The sequence below is a fragment of the Artemia franciscana genome, chromosome 8, assembly GCF_032884065.1.
Source record: "Artemia franciscana chromosome 8, ASM3288406v1, whole genome shotgun sequence".
Lineage (NCBI taxonomy): Eukaryota > Metazoa > Arthropoda > Branchiopoda > Anostraca > Artemiidae > Artemia > Artemia franciscana.
Window position 1 is genome coordinate 17,483,442 of NC_088870.1, and position 21,615 is coordinate 17,505,056.

Genomic DNA, 21,615 nt, shown 5'->3' on the forward strand with positions numbered 1-21,615 from the left:
TCTAGGGTTGTTCCTAACATTCTCTGTCAATTTTTCCTGAAACATTCTCTTCAACTCCTTTATTTGGTTGGTTGTCTGAATACTTCTCCAATAGTGTGGTACCTCATTGGAACAACCTTCCTGTTGTCACCACCCCCTATGTTGACATAAATAAGATTATTGCCAGCAAGAGTTGGTCCACTAGACCACAGAAAAGGATTCCAGTGGCTCCTCAACAACACTGACCAGCAACTCCACATGATTATTCCGTGTTCTGCTGAACAATGGAATTTACAGTAAAAATTATTCTTTTGAACAGATTTTCTTTGATGTTTTAGAAATAGTCATAAGCTAGGTAATGAGACTTTCAGGACTAGAGTTGATTCTTGTAAGTTTTGTTCAAATGGCTTTGGATGTTAGTTTACTTTAGATCCCTTTCTGAAGTAAATGCTGTCATAGCAAAATTCTGACATTATTACACTTAGAGAATTTATATTTAGCCTAATAGATTTTCCCATGTGCTTCCTGTTTAATTGAAACCCAGACCACCCTCCTTAGCCCACTAGTTTTTTGGTTTTGTAGGTTCACATTCTGTTTTGTATAGCCTACATCCAAAGGTTATATTTGGGACCGTTAGGAGGGTGGAGTACATTATCAAGGTAACCACTATCATATTGAAAAAGAGAATAAAAGAAAAAATTGATAAAACTCTATAATTTTGGCTGTTGAGAAAGAAACATTAAGAAAACAATTCTTTCTCCAAAATATGCAGAATAAATGTAGTTAACAAATTTTGACTACAGGCTCACTATATTTTATCCCTAGCCATCCCTAGGGTCAGTGATGACCAGGAAAACTTAATTATGTATTTTTAAACTATTTAATAGTTTAATTATTGCTTCTATGGAAAATTATATTTTTAGCCCTGAAAGGACTCAAAACAGCTTATAATAACAAAAAGTTTAAAAACATATTTCTAAAAAAAAATGTCATTGGTAGCTGATTAAGGAATGGTAATTATTATTTTTCTTGGTCTTAATAGTTAAATGTTGTTTTAAAAGCAAACATGCAAAAAAAGAGCTAGAAGAGCTTCAAAAAGGAATTTCTACAAATTAGGTTTCAAAATGACATTTTACTATTAAGATTAAGGAAAATAACAATTACCATACAAGAAACAACAGCAAATGAACAATTTTTCTTATTTTAGTTTTTTTTAACATGTTTTTAAACTTGTTGTTACTATGGACTGTTTTACCTATTGGAGCTGCATTAAAGGCTCAGAATGGAATTTGCCCACAATTATTGAATTATGAAAGAGCATGCAAAAGGCATCAAGGGATGAATTTGTGATAGATGTTTCATTGTTCATGTTATTGACTTACAAAAAAAGTGACCATTTCATTTGATGCCTTTTTTTAAGCTCTTTATGAATATAATAATTGCTTCTATTGCAAGTTCAAATTTAGGCCCTTTTGAGCTCTTGAAAATGACCAAAATAATTATTGTTTCTGGGTATAAAAAAGGCTGTAAATATTGGTTTCAGACTTACTTTATTATTATAAATCCATTTATAAACTTAATATATTTATAGATTACAAATTTAGATACTGCTTTGGATTACAACCTTGTGGGTTATTTATCTACACCTTCTTCTGTCAGCTTTCATATTTTCAATATTTTATCAAAACATGTCAAGAAAGAAGAAAACAACACATAATTGCAAAATTTATCTCTACAACTTAATGGTGAAAAATCAGTGCTTGTGGATTAAGTAACATTAAAAAATGGATATATAATGAGACAGTAAGTTTAAGACCAATATTTTTAAGCCTTTTTATACTGAAATAGGCCTACTAGAAATATTTTGGTCAGAAATATTTGGTCAAGAGCTCAATAAGTGCTCAAATTTGAATTTGTGATAGAATCAATTATTATATTTGTAAAGAACAAAAAAAAGGCATCAAGTAGTATGTTCACTTCATTTGTAAGTCAATAATATGAACAACAACAAATTTACCAAATTTCCTTTCATCTGAACTGAATTACAGATAAATATTTACATTAACATATATTAAACCAGAACAAAACATAAAACCATATCAAAACATAACAACAAACCCATGTGGCTGCATAAATTTTGAACCTTGGATAAATATCTAACACATTGTTATACAAAACTGTTTTTCCTTACTATTTGCATTATGCCTAATCTTGTGGTACTCTGTGTTAAATGAGAAAATCCTTAGATTGCTCCAAGCTGTAATTTAATGTAGTTTAAGGTAATTAACAGAATATTCAGATAGCTAAGAAACTAACATAACTGTAGAAGCAGAATTTTATCCTGAATCCTAATAAAATATTTTTCTCTGTCAAAAATTCAATTTCAAGCCCTTTAGAGTCCCTCAAAGATGATACCTTTTTTTTTGTTTTCAATCCTGTCTATCTATATATTTGTTAGTCTAGATCTTGTCAAAACCAGTTTTCCCACAGCATAAATTAAATCAAAATTAATAACAAATGAGAACCAATAAATGCACAGGAGATGTATATGGGATACAGTACATATTTGGATAAGGTTATAAAGGATATGTTAGCTTAAAATTGAATTTGCCTAGGCTACTCTGTATAAGCCTGTTAGCATACAAAATAAAAATTGTTTCCTTAACATGTTTACTTCTCAAAAGACCCAATTCTGGACTTATACCAAGAATCTAATGGTAGCATATTAAGTTGTGCTGGCCTAGCCTACTTTAATTTTGTGAATAGGCTAGCCTATGTTTTCTTTGGAAGAGCCCCAACTCTCCAGTGGTGTCCTATCTGATTTTGGTAAAATTCTAGTTAATTGACTTCATGCTATCATGGAAAGGGTTTAGGTTAGGAAAATGAAACTTTCAGGGATGGGTCTGCAGGCTAAAGTGTGTCCTGGGAAGGTGGTTTAAAATACCCATGTCCACTCCTTCTCCCTCTAGAGGGCCCTGAAATTTGCCTACATGACAGGTCTATACCTACTGAAATTTTGACAAAACAACATTTTACCTTAATTTTCAGTTACTAGTTGCTTTTTCTCTGCCTTTAGCTCTGAAAATGTAATTCCTGTTATTTGAGTAGAATTTTGAGCCATATCAATGTTGTTTTTTTCAAAATTAAGGAAATGTATTTGCATATTTTTAAAACCTTATAAAATAGAATTGAGCAAAGTTATGAAGCTGAAAACAATTTTGTTGTACTTCAATTAAGCAAAAGATCTATTTTGCAAGGTTTCACTTTTATAACACACATATTTTTAAAGGTCACCAAAGGTCAGGGCCCTCTTGAGGGAGAAGGAGTGGAGGTAGGTACTGCAAAATACCTTCCCAGGACATACTTCAGCCTGTAGACCCATCCCTTAAGGTTTCATTTTCCTAACCTAAACCCTTTCCAAGATAGCAAGAAGTCAATTAACTAGAATTTTACCCTGATTTTTCTAAAAGCAAACTGAACTGCAATTTATACTGGGAATATAATCCAAATTATTCTACTAATTTCTAATAGCAAGCATAGGTTTAATGCAAGATAGATCCTTTTTTTTCACTGATTTAGAGCATCAATATATAATGTAAAATGTCAATATACTCCAGAGAATATTTATGAAACGACCTCTAAATTTCAATAGTCTATAGTTAAAGTAGAAAAGAAAGTGTCAAGATTTTGACAAGTTGTAGGCCTACAGCCTGAGTTCTGACTTTTATCCAAGCATCTCTGCAAAAGCTAAACATTTTTGAACGACTAGACTACTCACGATATGCACAAATAGTTATGAGTAAGCTTCAAGACAAATTTAGTGAAGACTTTTCATACTAAACCCTCCCAGGTTCAAAAACACTTTGCCTTAATTTTTCTTTTACTTCTTCCTCAGCTACCAGATCACGTAAAAGGAAAATGCTCGAAAACGTGTATACTGGACAAAAGTTTTCAGAACCACACCAAAACCTAATACTTTCAAACTGGCTGGCCAGCAGACCCTAACGCTCCACTGATTTATGGACGGTGCACTGCACAGCCATTGTTCTGCTGATATCAACGGTGCGGAGAGGTCGCCGGTCTGTCTATTTTTAGTCTTGTGTTTTTGCTGTTGTTGATGATGGTGTGCTAAGTTAATTTTGTAAGAATCAATCAGTACCAATTTCTAGCCATAAAACGGGAATAACAGATAACAAAGAGAGTAAGAAATGGCATAAGACGCATTTAAGAGGGGGGTAAAGATAGAACAAAAGATAACTGCTACGGAAACTTGAAAAAAAATTGTTCAAGGCAAGGGACTGCCCTTTTTGGGGTTTTCGGCTAATGTGGTTCTGTTGATGCGGGTTGTGTTTCGATCTAACCTCATTTATAGGGGATTTTGGGTTATTTTTTTAATGTGGGACGTCATAGTATTTTATTAGGTTGTAACTGCTACTGCAACCAAAATTATTTTAATATTTCAGTTACTATGGGCCAAAATTCGTACTTTAGAGATGCTTGACGAGACACATTTTTTGTTTCAAAGAGTGTTACACACAGGAAAAAGATATGTCTTTTTATTAGTTGGAATGGTAAGAGACATATTAAAGGGAATCAGGCAGAGAAGTAATTAAGGAGAAGTAACTTTTATCATAATATGATACCTTTTTAAACATTTCCCACATTTATGGTTATAACTTATGGTTATGATGTAATTCATCATCATGCATACGAAAACGCAGTTTTGGTCATAAACTGATATTATCTTAAATATTGTTTTTTGTTGATCTCAGAAGGCACTAGATATAGCAACTTTCTTTTACATGTTTTACATGCCCTTAAACAGTTTTCTGCCGTGTTCTAGTTCCCCGCTAGCAGTGAAGGAAAAAGAAAACGGAATAAAGATGCTTCCCGTCCAATAAAAGGCAATTTTACCCTGTTTTTCAAGCTATGAGGCAGTAAGTTCTTTTTATTGGCATCTTGGCAGAGGTGATTCAAATCGTGTACGTTTTGTTTAAGCCTGATACCAAGGGTTTCGAGCTATTTTATTTGGTTACCGTTGACTGTGTTCGGTTTTTAAAAAGTTTTAGCTATCGTCACAACCATGATCTTGTATGCAAAATTTTTTCTTAAAAAATTGATTTTATTCTGAATATTGAGTGCTCTAATTATAATAGGCACTAGATATAGCAATTTCCTTAAAAATGAAACGTTAAACAGCTTTCTATGATGTTCCAGTGCCTTGCTAGCTTTGGAAAAGCCAAGGTACTGTAAGTTTCCTGTATAGTGTTTGTAGCCAAGGCAATTTTAATAGATTCTATTTTGTTTCGATGTGACACCATTTTTAAGAGTTTCAGGCTAATTTTTCAGGCTATTATGGGCCGTGTTCATTTCTTATTAGGCTCTAGCGATATTTACATCCACGACAAGAACAGTTTGCCCATTTCCCTTAAGCTGATTAAAATTAATATTGCTACTTAATAAAAAGTTGAAAGTTAGAAATATAGACGTAGACAGTGCGTCGATTCATCGTAGGAGGGCTGAGCCCCCCCAAATTTTGTAAGATTTTTGATAGAGCTTATTCTTTTACTTGCGACATTCCTCTTGATCTCTTGCACCGTAAAAACCGTTGCACTAAATTTTCCACCTACAGATTTTCTTTTTCTTTTATGCGTGTATTAACATTACTCACTTTTAAGATTTATGTCGCGTCGTGAACCATAATTTGTGATTACTTCTGTCATTCCATCTCTGTAATCTAGCTTTTAGCATATTTCTTTGAATTTTTGCTTCTTTTAATTTTAATTTTTGGGATTAACGATTATCAGTTTATATTTATAATATCAGATTATCATTAATAATGTCTGCGAGGGAGACTGATTATATTTGTTTGTTGTATAATGATGATACAAATGAAAAGAGTATGTAACTATGTTCTTAGAATGTCCACTTTATTGCGAGCAATCCGGATATTTTGGTAATAATTGAAAAATTTTCTTCTTCTTTGATATTATAGGAATATACATTTTTAAGTCAAATCAGCCTCTCTCAGTCTATTCATTTTCAGGTTATGATCATCGGGTTAAGGACCGAGTGGCAATAGGTCGTGGGGGTGATGCATTCGTTGTGAAGAATGGGTTGAATCATAATGAAAGAGATGATCTTAGTAAATTGATTAAAGGTAAGGTTGAAATTTTGCCAACTGAAATAGAGTTTGATGGAAATAGCAATAAAATTAATATAGTGTACTAGCTGACCCCTGCCAGGCGTTTCTGTGGCGCTGCACGCCACAGCAACGCTTGGAGTGTCAGCTAGTCAGTCGACAAGCGTTGCTGTGGCGCTGCGCACCAAAGTAACGCGTGGCATGCCAGAAACACGTGGGGTGTCAGTATTATTCTTTTGCACCCCAGCAACAGGTTGTAACACCTTCGGATTCGAAAGAGCATCAAAGCTAATGTACTGCGGTAACTGTTAATAGAGATTGTATTATTGAAATTTTGATTAATATGCAGCGATTTTTTTTTGTTTTTTATTTTTTTTTAGTTTAAGTTTTTTATTTTGTTGTTTTTTAATTTTTTCATTATTTGTTTTAAGTTTTTTTTAATTTTTAAAAAAATTTTCGTTTTTGGGGTTTTCTTTATTTTTTTCTTTTTTTGGTTACTTTTTTCTTTTTTAGTTTCCCATCCCCCCTCATCTCCCCCAGCCCCACCTACCTCCCACCCCTCATTTCCGTATTCGGATCTATACTACATTTTTCTAATGATCGCTATTGAGCTGCGCACCAAAGTAACGCGTGGCGTGCCAGCAACACGTAGGGTGTCAGTATTATTCTTTTGCACCCCAGCAACAGGTTGTAACACCTTCGAATTCGAAAGAGCATCAAAGCTAATGTACTGCGGTAACTGTTAATAGAGATTGCATTATTGAATTTTTGATTAATATGCAGCGATTTTTTTTGTTTTTTTAGTTTTTTTAGTTTTGTTTTTTTTATTTTGTTGTTTTTTAATTTTTTCATTATTTGTTTTAAGTTTTTTATAATTTTTATAAATTTTTTTTCGTTTTTTTGGGTTTTCTTTCTTTTTTTCTTTTTTTGGTTACTTTTCATGATTGCTATTGAGTTTCGTTTCTACTTTTTTTTAATTTTTTTCCTTTTTCATTTTTTCCTTTTTTTCAGTTTGTTCTTTTTTTAGTTTTCCTTTTTTCTTTCTTAGTTTTTTTTTTTTTTTTTTTTCCTTTTTAGTTTTTTCTTTTTTTTCTTTTTTAGTTTTTTAGCCTTTTCTGGCTTTTCCTGATTCTGACTATCTTTCATTGGTCAGTTGTATGATGTGTAAGTTGGACAGACCACAGAAAAAGAAAATAAAGACGCGGTTAAGGAAAAAAGACAATCTTCAAAAGTTTGTGTCGGAAGTTAGTTTTCTCGATTGGACCCCAGTGTTTTCTGAAAAAGAATCCCTTACGAGAGCACTTGATAATCTAATGTGTGCATTTTACCCATTAATGATTATGCTTGGCCTCTTAAGGCAATGAAAGTGAAGAAACAGTAACCCCGTAAGCGATGAATAACGACTGATATACTGGAAGAAAGAAAGAGAAGGATTGAAGTTTATCAAAGATATCTAGATGATGATTGGATGAATCGTATGAATTGTTAATAAAACTTAACAATATAGTGAACAAGTTAAGTCGCAAAGCTATTTCTGACTATTGTGATAGTAAGTTTTCAAATGGTAAAGGAAATATGAAAGAAAATGGAAACTGATTAAAAAATTTACAAGTGGGAATGCTGAAATCGGAGGGGTGGATTACAATTTAGAGGGTTTGCCCATGATGATAAGTCTGGAATTGTAAACAAGTTTAATTGTTTTTTCTCTAATCTTGGTTGTAAAGTGCAAAATAGCGTAAAAATAGATATCAACAGGTTCAAGACCACATTATATTGGATAATAGAGGTGAGAGATTTAAAGTAGATTTTGATCCATGTACAAGTGATGAACTACTTAAAATAAAATCTATGATATCAAATTCTGCCGTAATGTACAACTGATCCCTTCAAGTAATAAAGAGCATTAAAGCTAATGTACTGCGGTAACTGTTAATAGAAATTGTATTATTGAATTTGTGATTAATATACAGTGACTTTTTTTATTTTTTTTATTTTTTTAGTTTTAAGTTTTTTTTTAGTTTTTTTTTATTTTGTTGTTTTTAAAATTTTTTCATCTTTTTTTAAGTTTTTATTTAATTTTTTTTTTTTTTTTTTTTTGGTTTTTCTGATCTCTTCAAGTGCTAAAGGCATGGATAAATTATATTCCACTGTGTCTACTTTTATTATAAACCTGTTACTGAAAATGGGCATTTTTTCTGATCAACTAAAAGCTGCGACATTTGATAAGTCTTCATAAAGGAGGCCCTAAAAGGAAATTGAAAATTGGAGACCGATTTCAGTTCTTATATAGTTTTCAAAGTTGTTAAAAACAGTTGTTCATAAACGTATATATAATTTCTTACAGGCTAATAGTTTACTGGATGAGACCTAATCTGGATTTCAAAAAGGGTACTCGACGACGAATGCTTTGCACCAGAGTACAGAATCAATAAACATTGGTATTGAGAGAGGGGAAACACCTTTGTCTGTGTTTATGGATATTTGCTAAGCATTCGATACCGTTGATTTTCAAACTCTACCAAGTCGGATGGAGTCGTTGGGTGTCCGTAGAAAGTGCTTAAAGTGGATTGAAGCTATATCACAGAGAAATCTCTCAAAGTGGTATTGGATGATGTGAGCTCAGTAGTTATTTCCAGTGAGGTGTTGGAGTACCATAAGGTTCAGTGTTAGATCAGCGCTTTACTTCATCTATCTCATGTGTTTTAAACTTGAAAGATATCAGTTGCTGATGACACCGTTTCAATTGTATTTGCCTCATCTGTTAACGAGCTGGTGGAAAATGCAGGGCTTGCACTGGAAAGGCTGAAGATTTTTGCTTCATTAAGTCTTGATTGCGAAATGTTCGCAATATATTTTAATAACATTCTGTAGAGCTGGTGCACCACTGGATGTGTCTGACTAGGTAACTTTGTGTGGTAATTCACTTCAAAAGCTTATCAACTCTGCCTCCTTGGTTTTTATTTTGATGGCCACCTGGCATGGAAATGTCACAGTGATACAATTTCATCGAAAATTGATCGTGGAGTTGGCATACTTCAATATCCGCATTACCTTCTCCCTCAGAGGATACTTTTAACTATATATTATTCATTAGTTTACCCATACATCAACTACGGTTGCCTTCTATGGAGTAATAGTTTCTTAAGCAACTATTGAAGAGCACAAGTTTTACGAAATAAAGCTGTTATAACAACCGATGGGCATGTCCTGGATATACATGACACATGTGCTTGTTTTGGGTCCCTGAAGCTCCTTAATACTGGTCAATAGAACATTACCCTCAGTTAAATTTAAACAAAGCTCTCATATGAGATTATTAAATTTTTTGTCAACGCCATGTTTGAGTATGCTTTTCCTAAGTCCAGGTCTTGAACTGCCTAGGACAGAAAATAAATGTCTGTTTTCATGCAGTTTATTCAGTGTCTTAAAGACAATTAATGATATTCTTTGCCGTTCACGGAAAGATATACAGTAATTTCATTGTAAAAAATATCTGTGACTAAAAAAAAATCTTCAGGTTTGTTCTGATTGAGATCCAGTAAAATGTAACCATAGGGTCCATTTGTAGTCTGAGAGTATGCTGGAAGTAGAAATTTTGGAGCACCAGGATATATTTGTATGTTTAGAGTTATGAGAGAACTTAAATCACGAACAACCCTGTAGATGCTATAGTAAGTACAATTCAAAGCAAGTGTTCTCAAACATTTGCTCTGACGAAAGAGTTTGTTAATGACAATTATTACGGAAATTTATTCATGGAGAAAATGGACCGTAAAGAATTGTAGCTTCTCCTCCGACCGTCGTTCAATGGATTTAGCTAAATCATCATTAATCAACCTAAAGTTTCGTTTAATAATTTTAAACAAGTCAAGTCCCAGTAGGAATTTTGTGTCTGGTGCAATAGTCTTTATTTTACCATAGGACTTTAGTCAAACGTTTTAAGAGCAGTAGATGTTTTTGGGGTTTTCCAAGTGAATCTGATTATGATTTGAGTTATTTTTGTTATTTTTGTTAAAATTCTCGTTTTGCACAACAGTGACGGACCAAAAAGAAACGATCTGTGTGGAGTTTTATTCTGATACGTGTTATTCTGGCTATTGTTGTTGTTGACCTAAGCATTTAGAATACAACTGACTGTAAAATGCCTTTGACTAATGAATAATGCCCCCCCCTCCACAGCCCAAATGTAGGTTCATGTGTAAGCAAATAATATTACACGTTTAGAAAATTTTTATTTAAAGATATAGAAAAAACAACATCAATTCTGCCTCACGCACGCGAAACCTTACATAAAAAAACTCTGCTGAGATGGAGAAAAATCTTTCACTGTCACCTAGGAACGAAATTGGACCCTCCCACCTACTTTTGAATTTAATTAATTTTTCCGAGAGCATAAACAAGTGATGACCAATTAAAATACCTAACAAGAAATAATTTTTTATGTAGAAGCATTTTTACTTTAAAATTGTAATAACAGATATATTTCAATATCTCTTTTTTCAGAAACTGATTCAACTCATTATCCTCAATATATTTCACAGTTGCACTTAAAGCATCTTGAAGTCTATGTATATGCACTATATTAACTTTTCCTGCAAAACAAAACCGTTCCTGCACATTGCTTAATAATATCACCTATCTTTTGAACATCTCATCCCGTTCGAGGGTTAGCCGACAACCTCTTGTAATTTCTTTTGCTACTTTTTGTACTCTTGTCTTTTTATCATTGCTGCTGTAAACTCCACTATCAACTTCCGACAGTTTAAACAACCACTCATTTTTTGGTAGCAAAGAAAAGTATGTTTTGACAAATAAAGCTAAAAAAAAGATATGTTCACGCTGTTACATCCACGCTTTAAAATCTCGCTTTATATCCACTCAGTGAAGGAAATTTAGGATAATGTAAACCAGTTTTATTCAGACCAGATGTATCATAGCTGCAGTTACAAAAAGAATAGGACTGTTGCAGCATTTTTTGATCATATACAAGAGGTCGACAACTCCAAACGGCTCCTAGTACAAAAGGGATAGGACTGTTGCAGTATTTATTGAAGAGATGCCCTGAGGGGTGCATTGGCCGAATTCTTTGAGGCATTGCTGCTCATTTTTAAAAACAATAAATGGACTGTTTGTACTGTTCGGATTATGATTGTATTGCAAGAATCAAAGCAGAGGCTACTAATTTCTTATACCTTTTATCAGTAATTTGCTTCAAATTCATAAAACTGAATCTAGTTACTAAGGGAATGAACAAATATAAATATAAATGTGGCACCATCTCTGTACCACGACAGAAAGCCATATAGAAACTTTTTAGTCACTTTACATTTCAGTCATAGCAGAAACCAGACCTCCCATGCACTGGTCCCGTAAACTGTTGTAGTAACTATTGCATGTGGATCACAGTTGGAATGAAACAAGTGACAGTGTCAATCAGACTGAACTCAAATCTCCAAAAGGCGTAATGAAATTCCTAGCAGCTAGTGCCAACCTAATTTAATGAATATCTCATAGCCTTTTCTTACGGATGCAGATGACAATATTGCAACGCTTTCCTCAAAGATATCTGATCCGGCCTTGACACTTGAAAATATAATTGTTAAAGACTTTTTGTATGACAGAGCTTTTTTTCCGACAGCCCGTTTAGTATTTTGGCTTAAAATGCAGATTTTAATCTCCCACAGACATGTCAGGCCAGGTGTAGACCGTAAAATGGCACAAATATAAGCCAAGCTCTTGGTTTTTGTCAAGTTTGGTTGTGATGTGATGGCACTTTTTGATAGGCAAACTTATTAAAGGAGTTCCCCGGCTCCTCGACAGAGGTTAACCCTTTGATACCGTTTTAATTTTTATTTGTTCGTTTCTTTATTTACTATACAAAATTTTATCTCCAAGGTTGTGTCAATAGCGATAACCTTGTACGAAGTAAGTTACTGTTTATAGTGGCCAAACTCCAAAAAATTGAGCAAAAACAAAATTCTAGTGATGAATATTTTCTAAATAGCAGCATTTTGAAAATAATGTTTTCCTCATCAACAGAGGTCAAATTGCCCTTGGATTAATTACATTTTAATTTTTATTTCTTCATTTCTTTATTTACTATGCAAAATTTGGTTTTCAAGGTTGTATTTTTAGCCAGAACTTTGTACACAGTATGTTACAGTTCTAAGCAGGAAAAATGTTACTGTTCATAGTAGCCGAAATCCAAAAAAAGAGGAAAACAAAATTCTAGTGATGAATATTTTCTATATGGCAGCATCTTGAAAATAGTGTTTTTCTCCTCTACAGAGGGCAAATCGTCCTTGGATTACTTTTCAGTTTTTATTTGTTTATTTCTTTATTTACTATACAAAATTTGATTTTCAAGGATACATCAAGAGTCAGAACCTTGTACAAAGTATGTTACTGTTCATAGTAGCCAAAATTTTGCTGTTCAGAGTAGCCGAAATCCAAAAAATTGAGTTAAAAAAAATTCTAGTGATTAATATTTTATATTTCGTAGGATTTTGAAAATAATGTTTCCATTCCGATTACACTGATCAAATATGATTACGAAAATAAATTTTGAGAATTCTAAAAGAAAGTGTGAAACCTTTGAAAAATGATATCCATTTGAAATAAAAAGTAAGCCATTTACACTTCCATTTTTAAAACTTTTGGTATTTTACAGTAGCCCATCTTGAACAACAAAGAATATCACTTTATTGCATGGATGTTAGTGATTTGTCACATTTTTTGTTTTCCTTTATTTCCAAATATAATCGTACAAAACCAGCGGTCGTAGAATATCAGAAAAGGGCCCATTTGAAGGGAACCGAAAATACCTAGCTATATTTGTAAGTAACAAAATGGATCATGTCAAAGAAAAATTCCATTTCCTGCCCTTTTATAACATAAAAATCAATTTTGGTCCAATTTGGTCCATAGGCGCTCTGAAAAGCGGACGAAAATTTACTAGATGTTTTCCAGAGAAATCGCCTACGGATTTTTATGGGTACCCGGCTGACCGACCGTATTTCAAACAGTGGGTTGTACGAAAAATGTGGTTCAATCCCACTTTCTAGGGCTATGCTGAAAGAAAAGCTGAGATGGCTAGGCCACGTTCTGCGGATGAAGGATGACAGATTGTCAAAGATTGTCCTTTTTGGCCAAACAACTGGGGCTACACGGAAAGCAAGTCGTCCTCGTCTGGGGTGGAAGAATGTCATAAATAAAGATTTAAAGGAAATAGGAACTTCCTGGGAAGGTGTAAAGAGGGAGGCCTTGAATAGATTAGGTTGGAGGAGGAGCGTGCGTAGCTGTGTTGGCCTCAGATAGCTTGGTGCTTGAGTGAGTTGTTAGTAATAGTAGTAGTAGTATCTTTCACAGTCTAATGACTATATTTACACTATAGGACACACTTTAAGCAATTCACTGTTCAACACGAACGGAGCATTCTGTATGCTCTAACATTGAACATATTGCCTTAACATAGACAGTTGTTCAATTCAGAAATTAAGGTTTATTTGTAGACAAGCGGCAAAGTGATACTCAATGATTTATCCGGTTTCAAAAAGTGAAACAAAGTTGCAAGTAATCATGGCTATATTTATTGTGCCCGGAAAAAGCTTTCATCTGAGCGCTAGTACAACTTTAGCTTAAAGACTGGTGACAGGGGGTGGACAGTCCCCTAGTATGCAGGATGATTTCTTTCCACTTTAAGTTTCAGTGTTTCTCTTTACTTTTATTTGAAAAGTTTTCTTTTTATTAAATTTGATTCAAGATTTATATTTGAGCTATAGCTCTGGGCTATTTTTCCCAATAATCTGAAGTTTTACTGGATCAGGGTTCCCCGATTATATGGACATATTATATCTTTTTAAAATCAAGATTATTTTGGGACTGAAAACATTCCAGTGTTTTCTTTTCTTTCAACTCATGTTCCATTATGGTATTTTAAGCATAACGATAAAAACAAAATAATGGTACTTGTACATACCCTACTAATATTTCATGACTAGCGAACCAAAGAAACAAAGGAGAAACTATTATTTTTTTTTTAAAGACAATTTGACAATCAAATTCAGGCATATGTGCAGGAATAAAAGTAATCATTAAATCAATAAATGTTATAGTTTATCGTGATGTTGTAATATACTTTTTCTTTTAACTCATGTTCCATTATGGCATTTTAAGCGTAATTATGGTACAAAAAATTCATATAATTTGTTGCCGCTTAAAAAACTATGTATAGAAGTAAAAAAAGCGTAGTTTTACCTCCAATCTATCGTAATAATTATATGTTCCGTTGAAGCGTCTTACAGAAACCCACCTTGATTATCAATACTTGAACATGAATAAATGTTATAGTTTATCGTGATGTTTTATTATGCATTTTCTTCTAACTCATGTTCCATTCTGGCATTTTAAGCGTAAATTTGTTGCCCCGTAAAAACTATGCATAGAAGTAAAGAAAAAAAAAATCACGTAGCTTTACCTTCAATCTATCGTAACAATTATATGCTCCGTTGAAGCATCTTAAAGAAACCCACCTTGATAATAAATATACCGTTTCTGGTAGTAATTTTACCCTAAGTTTTCTGCTAATTTCATGCCGCGCATTGGCTAGTCCTGCAATTGTTGTGGGTTGAAATCAACATCTTAAGCATTTTGTTGTTTTGTTCTTTATATTGTAGTGTTTTGTTGTTTAATTTTATGTTGGTTTCGGTAATTGGTCTCATGCTCCATACTCATTTTTTTATTGTTATTTTAGCACATCCTCGCAAGCTCCGGTTTTGTCGTGCTATTATATAAAAATAATTATTTTTAATAAAATTTTTCTACTACCACTACCAAGTGTATTTATGGTGCAAAATTTCCACTCTATTATTTTTTGACTTAAAATTACGCTAAAAGAATGCAAGCAGTATATTTTTACCCGTAGTTTATCGTTTAATCAGATATGGACAAGCTAAGCATTTTAGGGCTTCTTTAGTCCTCGTCATTAAGATTCACTTACAAATACAAGAGTACTGTCGAGACTTGTTAGCAAGGTGGAAGTGATCAAACAGATAACAGTAAATCTTCAGTAATGGATTTTCTTCATGAGGATCAGAAAACTTGCTCAACCACCAATTTACGTGAGAGTTCTAGTAAGGTACTCCAAGGAGATGAAGATAAGTACGTGAAGCTTACAGAAACTGTCAGTGTGTTAAATATTTCTGAGAAAGAAGAAAGGTTGCATCAAAAAGATCGTATTGTTTATTCTGTGCCTCCTCCCTTAGAATCCATAAGAGAAGATAGGACAATAACCCCATCTGGAATTGAGGTAATAGTTACGCCGTATCGAGACAGTCCGTATCCGTCGCCCATACCATCACCTCTTAGTGAAAATCTTGAACTACTAAATGTGTTAAAATCCGAAGAACTTATCTATCAAAATCTACGCATATTTGAAGTTTCTAGTGACAAAATTCCTGAAGATTTCCAAGACGTGCCCTGTGTTGATACTTCAAATCATTCAAGCCCTATAGAGTGCATTGACGGGGAAATTATTCCTTCTTCCCTATGTGTAGATCACTTGTCTGAATCTTTACATTCAAAGACTCGGTATATTTGTGAGGACTGTTTAGCAGGGAGTCATAAAGCAACTGATGGAATACTTAAGAGCCCACTAGGATACGGTTCAGAGAGTACCTATAGCTTTGAAGTAGATGCCTTATTAAACCAAATTTGCAACGCTTCTATTGTCGGAAGTAAGGTTCTTTATGATATTAATTTCAAAATATTTTTCAAAAACAAACTTTTCGAAGAAAAGTAAAGAGTGAAAAAAAATTTAAGACTAGCACAAATAATGTCCTATAGTTATTCAAATTTAAATGAATATACATTCTTATCGTCCAATCTATCAAACAGTTCGTGGTAACGAACTGTAGTAAGGAGCGACCCGGCTCAATAGAAACCAAAACTCTAAAAAATGGAATTGTGATACCAATAGCTACATCAAAAGAATCGTATTTTAATGCTGATTTTAAATATATAAGTTTCATCAAGTTTAGTTTTACGCACCAAAAGTTACAAGCCTGAGAAAATTTGTGTTATTTTAGAATCTAGGGGGAAACACCCCCTAAAAGTAATAGAATCTTTACGAAAATTACACCATCAGATTCAGCGTATCAGAGAACCCTACTGTAGAAGTTTCAAGCTCCTATCTACAAAAATGTGGAATTTTGTATTTTTTGCCAGAAGGCAGATCACGGATGCGTGTTTATTTATTTGTTTTTTTTTTTCTTTTTTCTTTTTCCCAGGGGTTATCGTATCGACCCAGTTGTCCTAGAACGTTGCGAGAGGGCTCATTCTAACAGAAATGAAAAGTTCTAGTTCCCTTTTTAAGTGACAAAAAAAATTGGAGGGTACCTAGGCCCCCTCCCACGCTAATTATTTTTTCAAAGTCAACGGATCAAAATTCTGAGATAGCCATTTTATTCAACGTATTTGAAAAACCTTATAACTATGTCTTTGGAAACGACTTACTCCTCCACAGTCCCCGTGGGAGGGGCTACAATTTACAAACTTTGACCAGTGCTTACATACAGTAATGGTTATTGGGAAGTGTACAGGTGTTTTCAGGAGGATTTTTTGGTTGGGGGGAGGGGTTGAGAAGAGGGGGATATACTGGGGGAGCTTTCCATCGAGGAATTTGTCATGGGGGAAGAAAATTTCCATGAAGGGAGCGCATGATTTACTAGCATTATTAAAAAAAAACAATGAAAAAATAAATATGAATAAGTTTATTTCAGCTGGAAGTAAGGAGCAGCATTAAAACTTAAAACGAACAGAAATTATTACCCATATGAGGGGCTCACCTCCTCCTAATACCTCACTCTTTATGCTAAAGTGTTTTTAGCAATGTCAACTATTTATTCTATGGCTTTTGTGATTCAGGGGTCATTCTTAATGAATTGGGACAAAATTTAAGATTTAGTGTAAAGAGAGAGGTACTGACAAGGGGGCGAACCCTCTCATATGTGTAATAAAAACATGAGAATAAAATATTCTTTTCGTAAGCTAGTTTATAAGTCACGTATATCTTTTACCAATAAAAAGATTCGTAAAAAATTTAAAGTTCTAGTTGCCTTTTTAATTAACCAAAAATTGGAGGGCAACTAGGCTTCCTCCCTCGCTCTTTTTTTCTCAAAATCATTCGATCAAAATTATGAGAAAGCCATTTAGCCAAAAAAAAAAAAAAAAAAAAAATATGCAAATTTTGTTTTAATTATTTCTCTGCAGAGAGCCAAAATCAAAACGTGCATTGATTCAAAAACATTCAGAAATTAAAAAAAAAAAAGTTTTTTCAACTGAAAGTAAGGAGCGACATTAAAACTTAAAACAAACAGAAATTACTTCGTATATGAAACGGGCTGCTTCCTCATCAACGCCCCGCTCTTTACGCTAAATTTTTTTACTGTTTTAAAAAGAAGACTTGAGAGAAAGAGTCAAACTTTAGCGTAAAGAGCGGGGCGTTGATGAGGAAGCAGCCCCTTTCATATACGAAGTAATTTCTGTTCGTTTTAAGTTTTAATGTCGCTCCTTACTTTCAGTTGAAAAACTTGTTTTTTTTATTTAATATGAAATCTAAAACTAAAATACACCGGAAGGACTAATAACATGAAACATAAGAATAACAAGTGCTGCTATATATGAATGATCCCAAAACAAATAAAATTCAAACGAGTTATCAGGTCAAACTTAAAACAGACAAGAAATTCTCCACAAATAGTAGAAGGGCTCTGCTGCTTAAATCTTGTAATGGCCAGAGGGAATAAAAGATGTCACAAATTGATACAAAAAGATTTCTTTCATTTCCTTTATCTTAACCCAGGTTTCCTCGGTCCCGAAATTTTAACTGGGGTGTCTAGATAGACTGAAACTTACAAGGCAGATAGGTGTAAAAACATCGAAGTTTTCTGCGCTAAGAATCAATATAACCACATAGTTATTTAAAAGTTTATTATTTTTGTTACCCGCCCCTTGGTCCAGCTTATTTACTCTGAAATTTTCACGCGAATCAGAGAAAATAATATGTTACCCCTTTTGGGGTTTCACGAATCGATGCAACCACATTTTCAAGGTTTTTTTCCTCGTATATTTATTTGGCCCAGTATATACGCTATTTCAGGTGCTATCCGATCAAAATTAAACAAATTTGAATCTGTTTCTCGGGAGGTTACAAAATTTTGCAATAATTTACTCCACAGCTTGTATCCTGTTGGGGTTTCCTCGTCTCTGTCTACACGCCCTGTAGCAGAAGTGTAACAGAATTTATTGGCCTAAGTCTAGGTGTCAAATACAGATGTAATTAGTCATCGAAATAGTTTTGGTTTCGTTAATTTCTAAATGGTTTTTGTTTATACGCCCTGTAAGCTTTATTATCAGAACTGTCAGAAATTTTGAGGCCATGATCAGGCATCACAAACTAGTGCTGCAGTTTCAAATTTCTTTTCTGCATGGGGTTCAACCAGGCTGAAGATTTATGAATGTCATTTTCAACCTGATTGGAGAGACGTAGTATTTGTGTACGTCCCAAATCTTTTAGTCTTTCAGAATGATAAAAAGAAACTTAAAGTCAAGCAGCTGGGATGACCAGAAATATTGCGAATCCTAGCTCATCGACAAATTCAAGTTTACGGGCATATTTTTGGGTGAAACAATTTTTTTAAGACTTTCCAATGCACATGGGTTTTTTCAACCCAATGATCCACGACTATAGTTTCAAGCTTGCAACAACAACTTTACGGTCTTTTTTCAGATTAGCCAATATTTAGGAGATATAATTCTTTTCTCACTCTTATCCCTTTCTTTAAGTACAATATTTGAATTCTCCTTACACTCCTGAAACACTCTCTAGAAGTTTTACTCGGTCCTTTAGACGTTTGTAAGATATTACATATAAGTTATTTTGATTGTTCTGGTAAATTTACTATTTTTTTGTTTACCTCAATACTTCCTAGCGATAACAGTGCCAAACCTTTTAGGTGGATTGGAGATGCACTTTTTTAGCCCTTGCATCCTCTCAAACTAAACTCAAGTCCCAATACCTCCTCTTCCCAACTCTCTGAATGTTCTAGCTAGATCCCAACCTGTCCTACCTGAAACTTTGCAGCTATAATATTTTGATACCCTGGATGCATAGGTTCTTTCGATTTATCTGTGCCTTCTTCTAAGTCAAAATTCAATGTCTTCAGCACCCCTGAAATATCGGAATTTCAACTTGATCCCCATAGCTGTTCCTGAGATAGCGTAGATAGACCATTTTGATAGCATATGTACAAACGATTTCAATCGGTATATATCGCTACTTTACCGGGAATAAATTCTAGCTTATGTGGATATCATAGATAAACTATTTTGATAGCACAGGTAAAAATGATTTCAATCGGTATATATCGCTACTTTACCGGGAATAAATTCTAGCTTATGTGGATATCATAGCGCTAGAAACTTAAATGGGTTTAAACCCAATTCTTTTGACCTCACCCCTAAGACACAAATTTAGAATTCCACTTACCCCAAACCGAACACTCTCTGATAGTTTCAGATTAATCCTAAAATCCATTCCCAGGATAACACTGATATGCTGATTTGGTTTCTTGACAACACACAGTGTCTCTTGATTTACCTTGCCACTTAACCGTGAATAGAATAATATCGACAAAACAGAACAGAAGATTATAGAAGAAAAATGTTTAGGTGGGCCGGAAGAAAATTTTTCATGACCCCTCCTCTGTGATCCCTCCTCCACCAAGTCTAAGCTCGGGGTCCGATTGCCCCCCCCCCCGTAGCATTCTCTGAAAGTTTCAACTTGATGCCCCAAGCCATTCAAGAGATATTCAGTCAGGAGTATTAAAATAAAACTTTTCTTACCCAAAGCCATGGTAGTATTTACATTGCTAGTTTGAGCTTGAGGTTAAAAGGTGCCCTTAAAAGATTTTGACATATTGAAGTTTGCTAATATGACAAAAATTGTTTGGGAGAGTTATCCGTGTTATGTAAATTGTTGTTAAAAATTACGTTTTGGAGTTTTTCCCATGATTTGGCTTTAAACTAAAACTGAGTAAAATTTACTTACGTTCAGCGATTTTACTTAATGTACTTGGACTCCTTCCCACTGAAAAATCTTGGAGACCTATATCTAATTAAGTCAAATAGTTCATGACATCGAACTGTAAGCAACGACGACCTTTGCCAATAGTAATCGGATCTTTAAAAACAAAAGTTTGGAAACGACACATATACCAAAAGAACTTTCACTCTACACTGATCCCAAATATGTAAAAAAAAAAGCTTGAAGATGCCCAGTAAAAGTTATTACAAACAAAGGGGGTAAAATCCCTCAACAGTGACTTGATCTTGATTAGAGTTACTCTATCAAATTATAAATGCCTATAAATTCCACATCAGAATTTTAAAGCCTCTCACGTAAATTGCAACAATAGCTGCAACCTAGTAAAGAGTGAACCACATCCCATAGTGACCAAAAGTTAAAAAACTGCTCTTTTATACCTAGTGGAAAATAATTGTCATCCGTCATTGATTCGGGAATGTACCTTATTATTTCAGTTTGTCTTAAAAGTAAAATTATAACGCAAAAAGAAATTTATGATGGTTTGGAAAAAGAGTCCGACACCCAAGGCGGTATCCAGGGGGAGGGGGTTAGGGGGTTTGAACCCCTCCTCCAAGTGTTTTCTGAATCGTAAAAACGTAACAAAAATGGATATAAACAAATTTTTATTTTTTTTGTGCACCCTCCCCCCCCCAAGTAAAATACTTGTATAGTGCACCACTGGAATCAGCATGGTCATAAGAAGCAGTGACAATATCATGATTTTAACAACACACATATCCCAACATTCCATGACAGCCAGCAGGTGCATGTTATGTAATTGGGAATATTTTTTTAGAGATACAGATAATTTTTTTTTATAATAGTTTCTCTGATTCTTTAAAAAAAACCTCAGGTTTACCTTACTCAAAGGTTTCAAAGGTCTTTGCTTGTTACATAATAGAGCGTTTGAAAAACCCACAGGGACCAGGAAAAGACCTTCAGGGCCCACTAGTGGGGAACCTTCATAGCACCAGACTCTAGCGAACAATTCCACAAGGCCCCCTAACATAGGAGAAATCCAATTAAACTGGGGGCCCTAGCATCCAATTCTAACGGGGAGCCTTAGCATCAAATTTCATCGGCCCTATTGTAACCTAACTACCGGATGCCCCCAGAATCCAATTACATCCAGGCCGCCAGAATCAAATTTCACCAACCTCCTTACCTACCCACCGGGGCCCTAATATCCAATTCAACCAGGGACCCAAGCAAGGAATTTCCACAGGGCCCCCATAGCAACCAATTCTAACAGAGACCCTAGCATCCAATTTCATCAGGGGCCCCAAAGCAACCAAGTTTACTGATAAGACGTTTTAAAAGAAGTTTCAAGTTTATTCTGGTTGTTGTTTAA

The 21,615-nt window shown here is 34.1% G+C and overlaps 2 protein-coding genes across 5 annotated transcripts in view; one reads left to right on the forward strand and one right to left on the reverse strand.

Annotated features, from left to right (window-relative positions):
* Positions 1 to 3,888, reverse strand: part of LOC136030070 (WAS/WASL-interacting protein family member 2-like) — a 66,980-nt gene extending 63,092 nt beyond the window's left edge. For 3 of the 4 annotated variants that reach the window (XM_065708708.1, XM_065708705.1, XM_065708709.1), the window contains exon 1: positions 3,758 to 3,888. The gene's annotated coding sequence lies outside the window, so the exon portion shown is untranslated. The remainder of the gene's footprint in view (positions 1 to 3,757) is intronic. The other variant, XM_065708707.1, reaches the window with a different exon arrangement.
* An 11,265-nt stretch (positions 3,889 to 15,153) lies between these two features.
* The window catches only part of LOC136030074 (neprilysin-1-like), a 235,290-nt gene continuing 228,828 nt past the window's right edge, over positions 15,154 to 21,615 (forward strand). Inside the window, exon 1 of the mRNA XM_065708719.1 lies at positions 15,154 to 15,855. Within this exon, the coding sequence (XP_065564791.1) occupies positions 15,192 to 15,855 (664 nt within the window). The 5' untranslated portion in view covers positions 15,154 to 15,191. The remainder of the gene's footprint in view (positions 15,856 to 21,615) is intronic.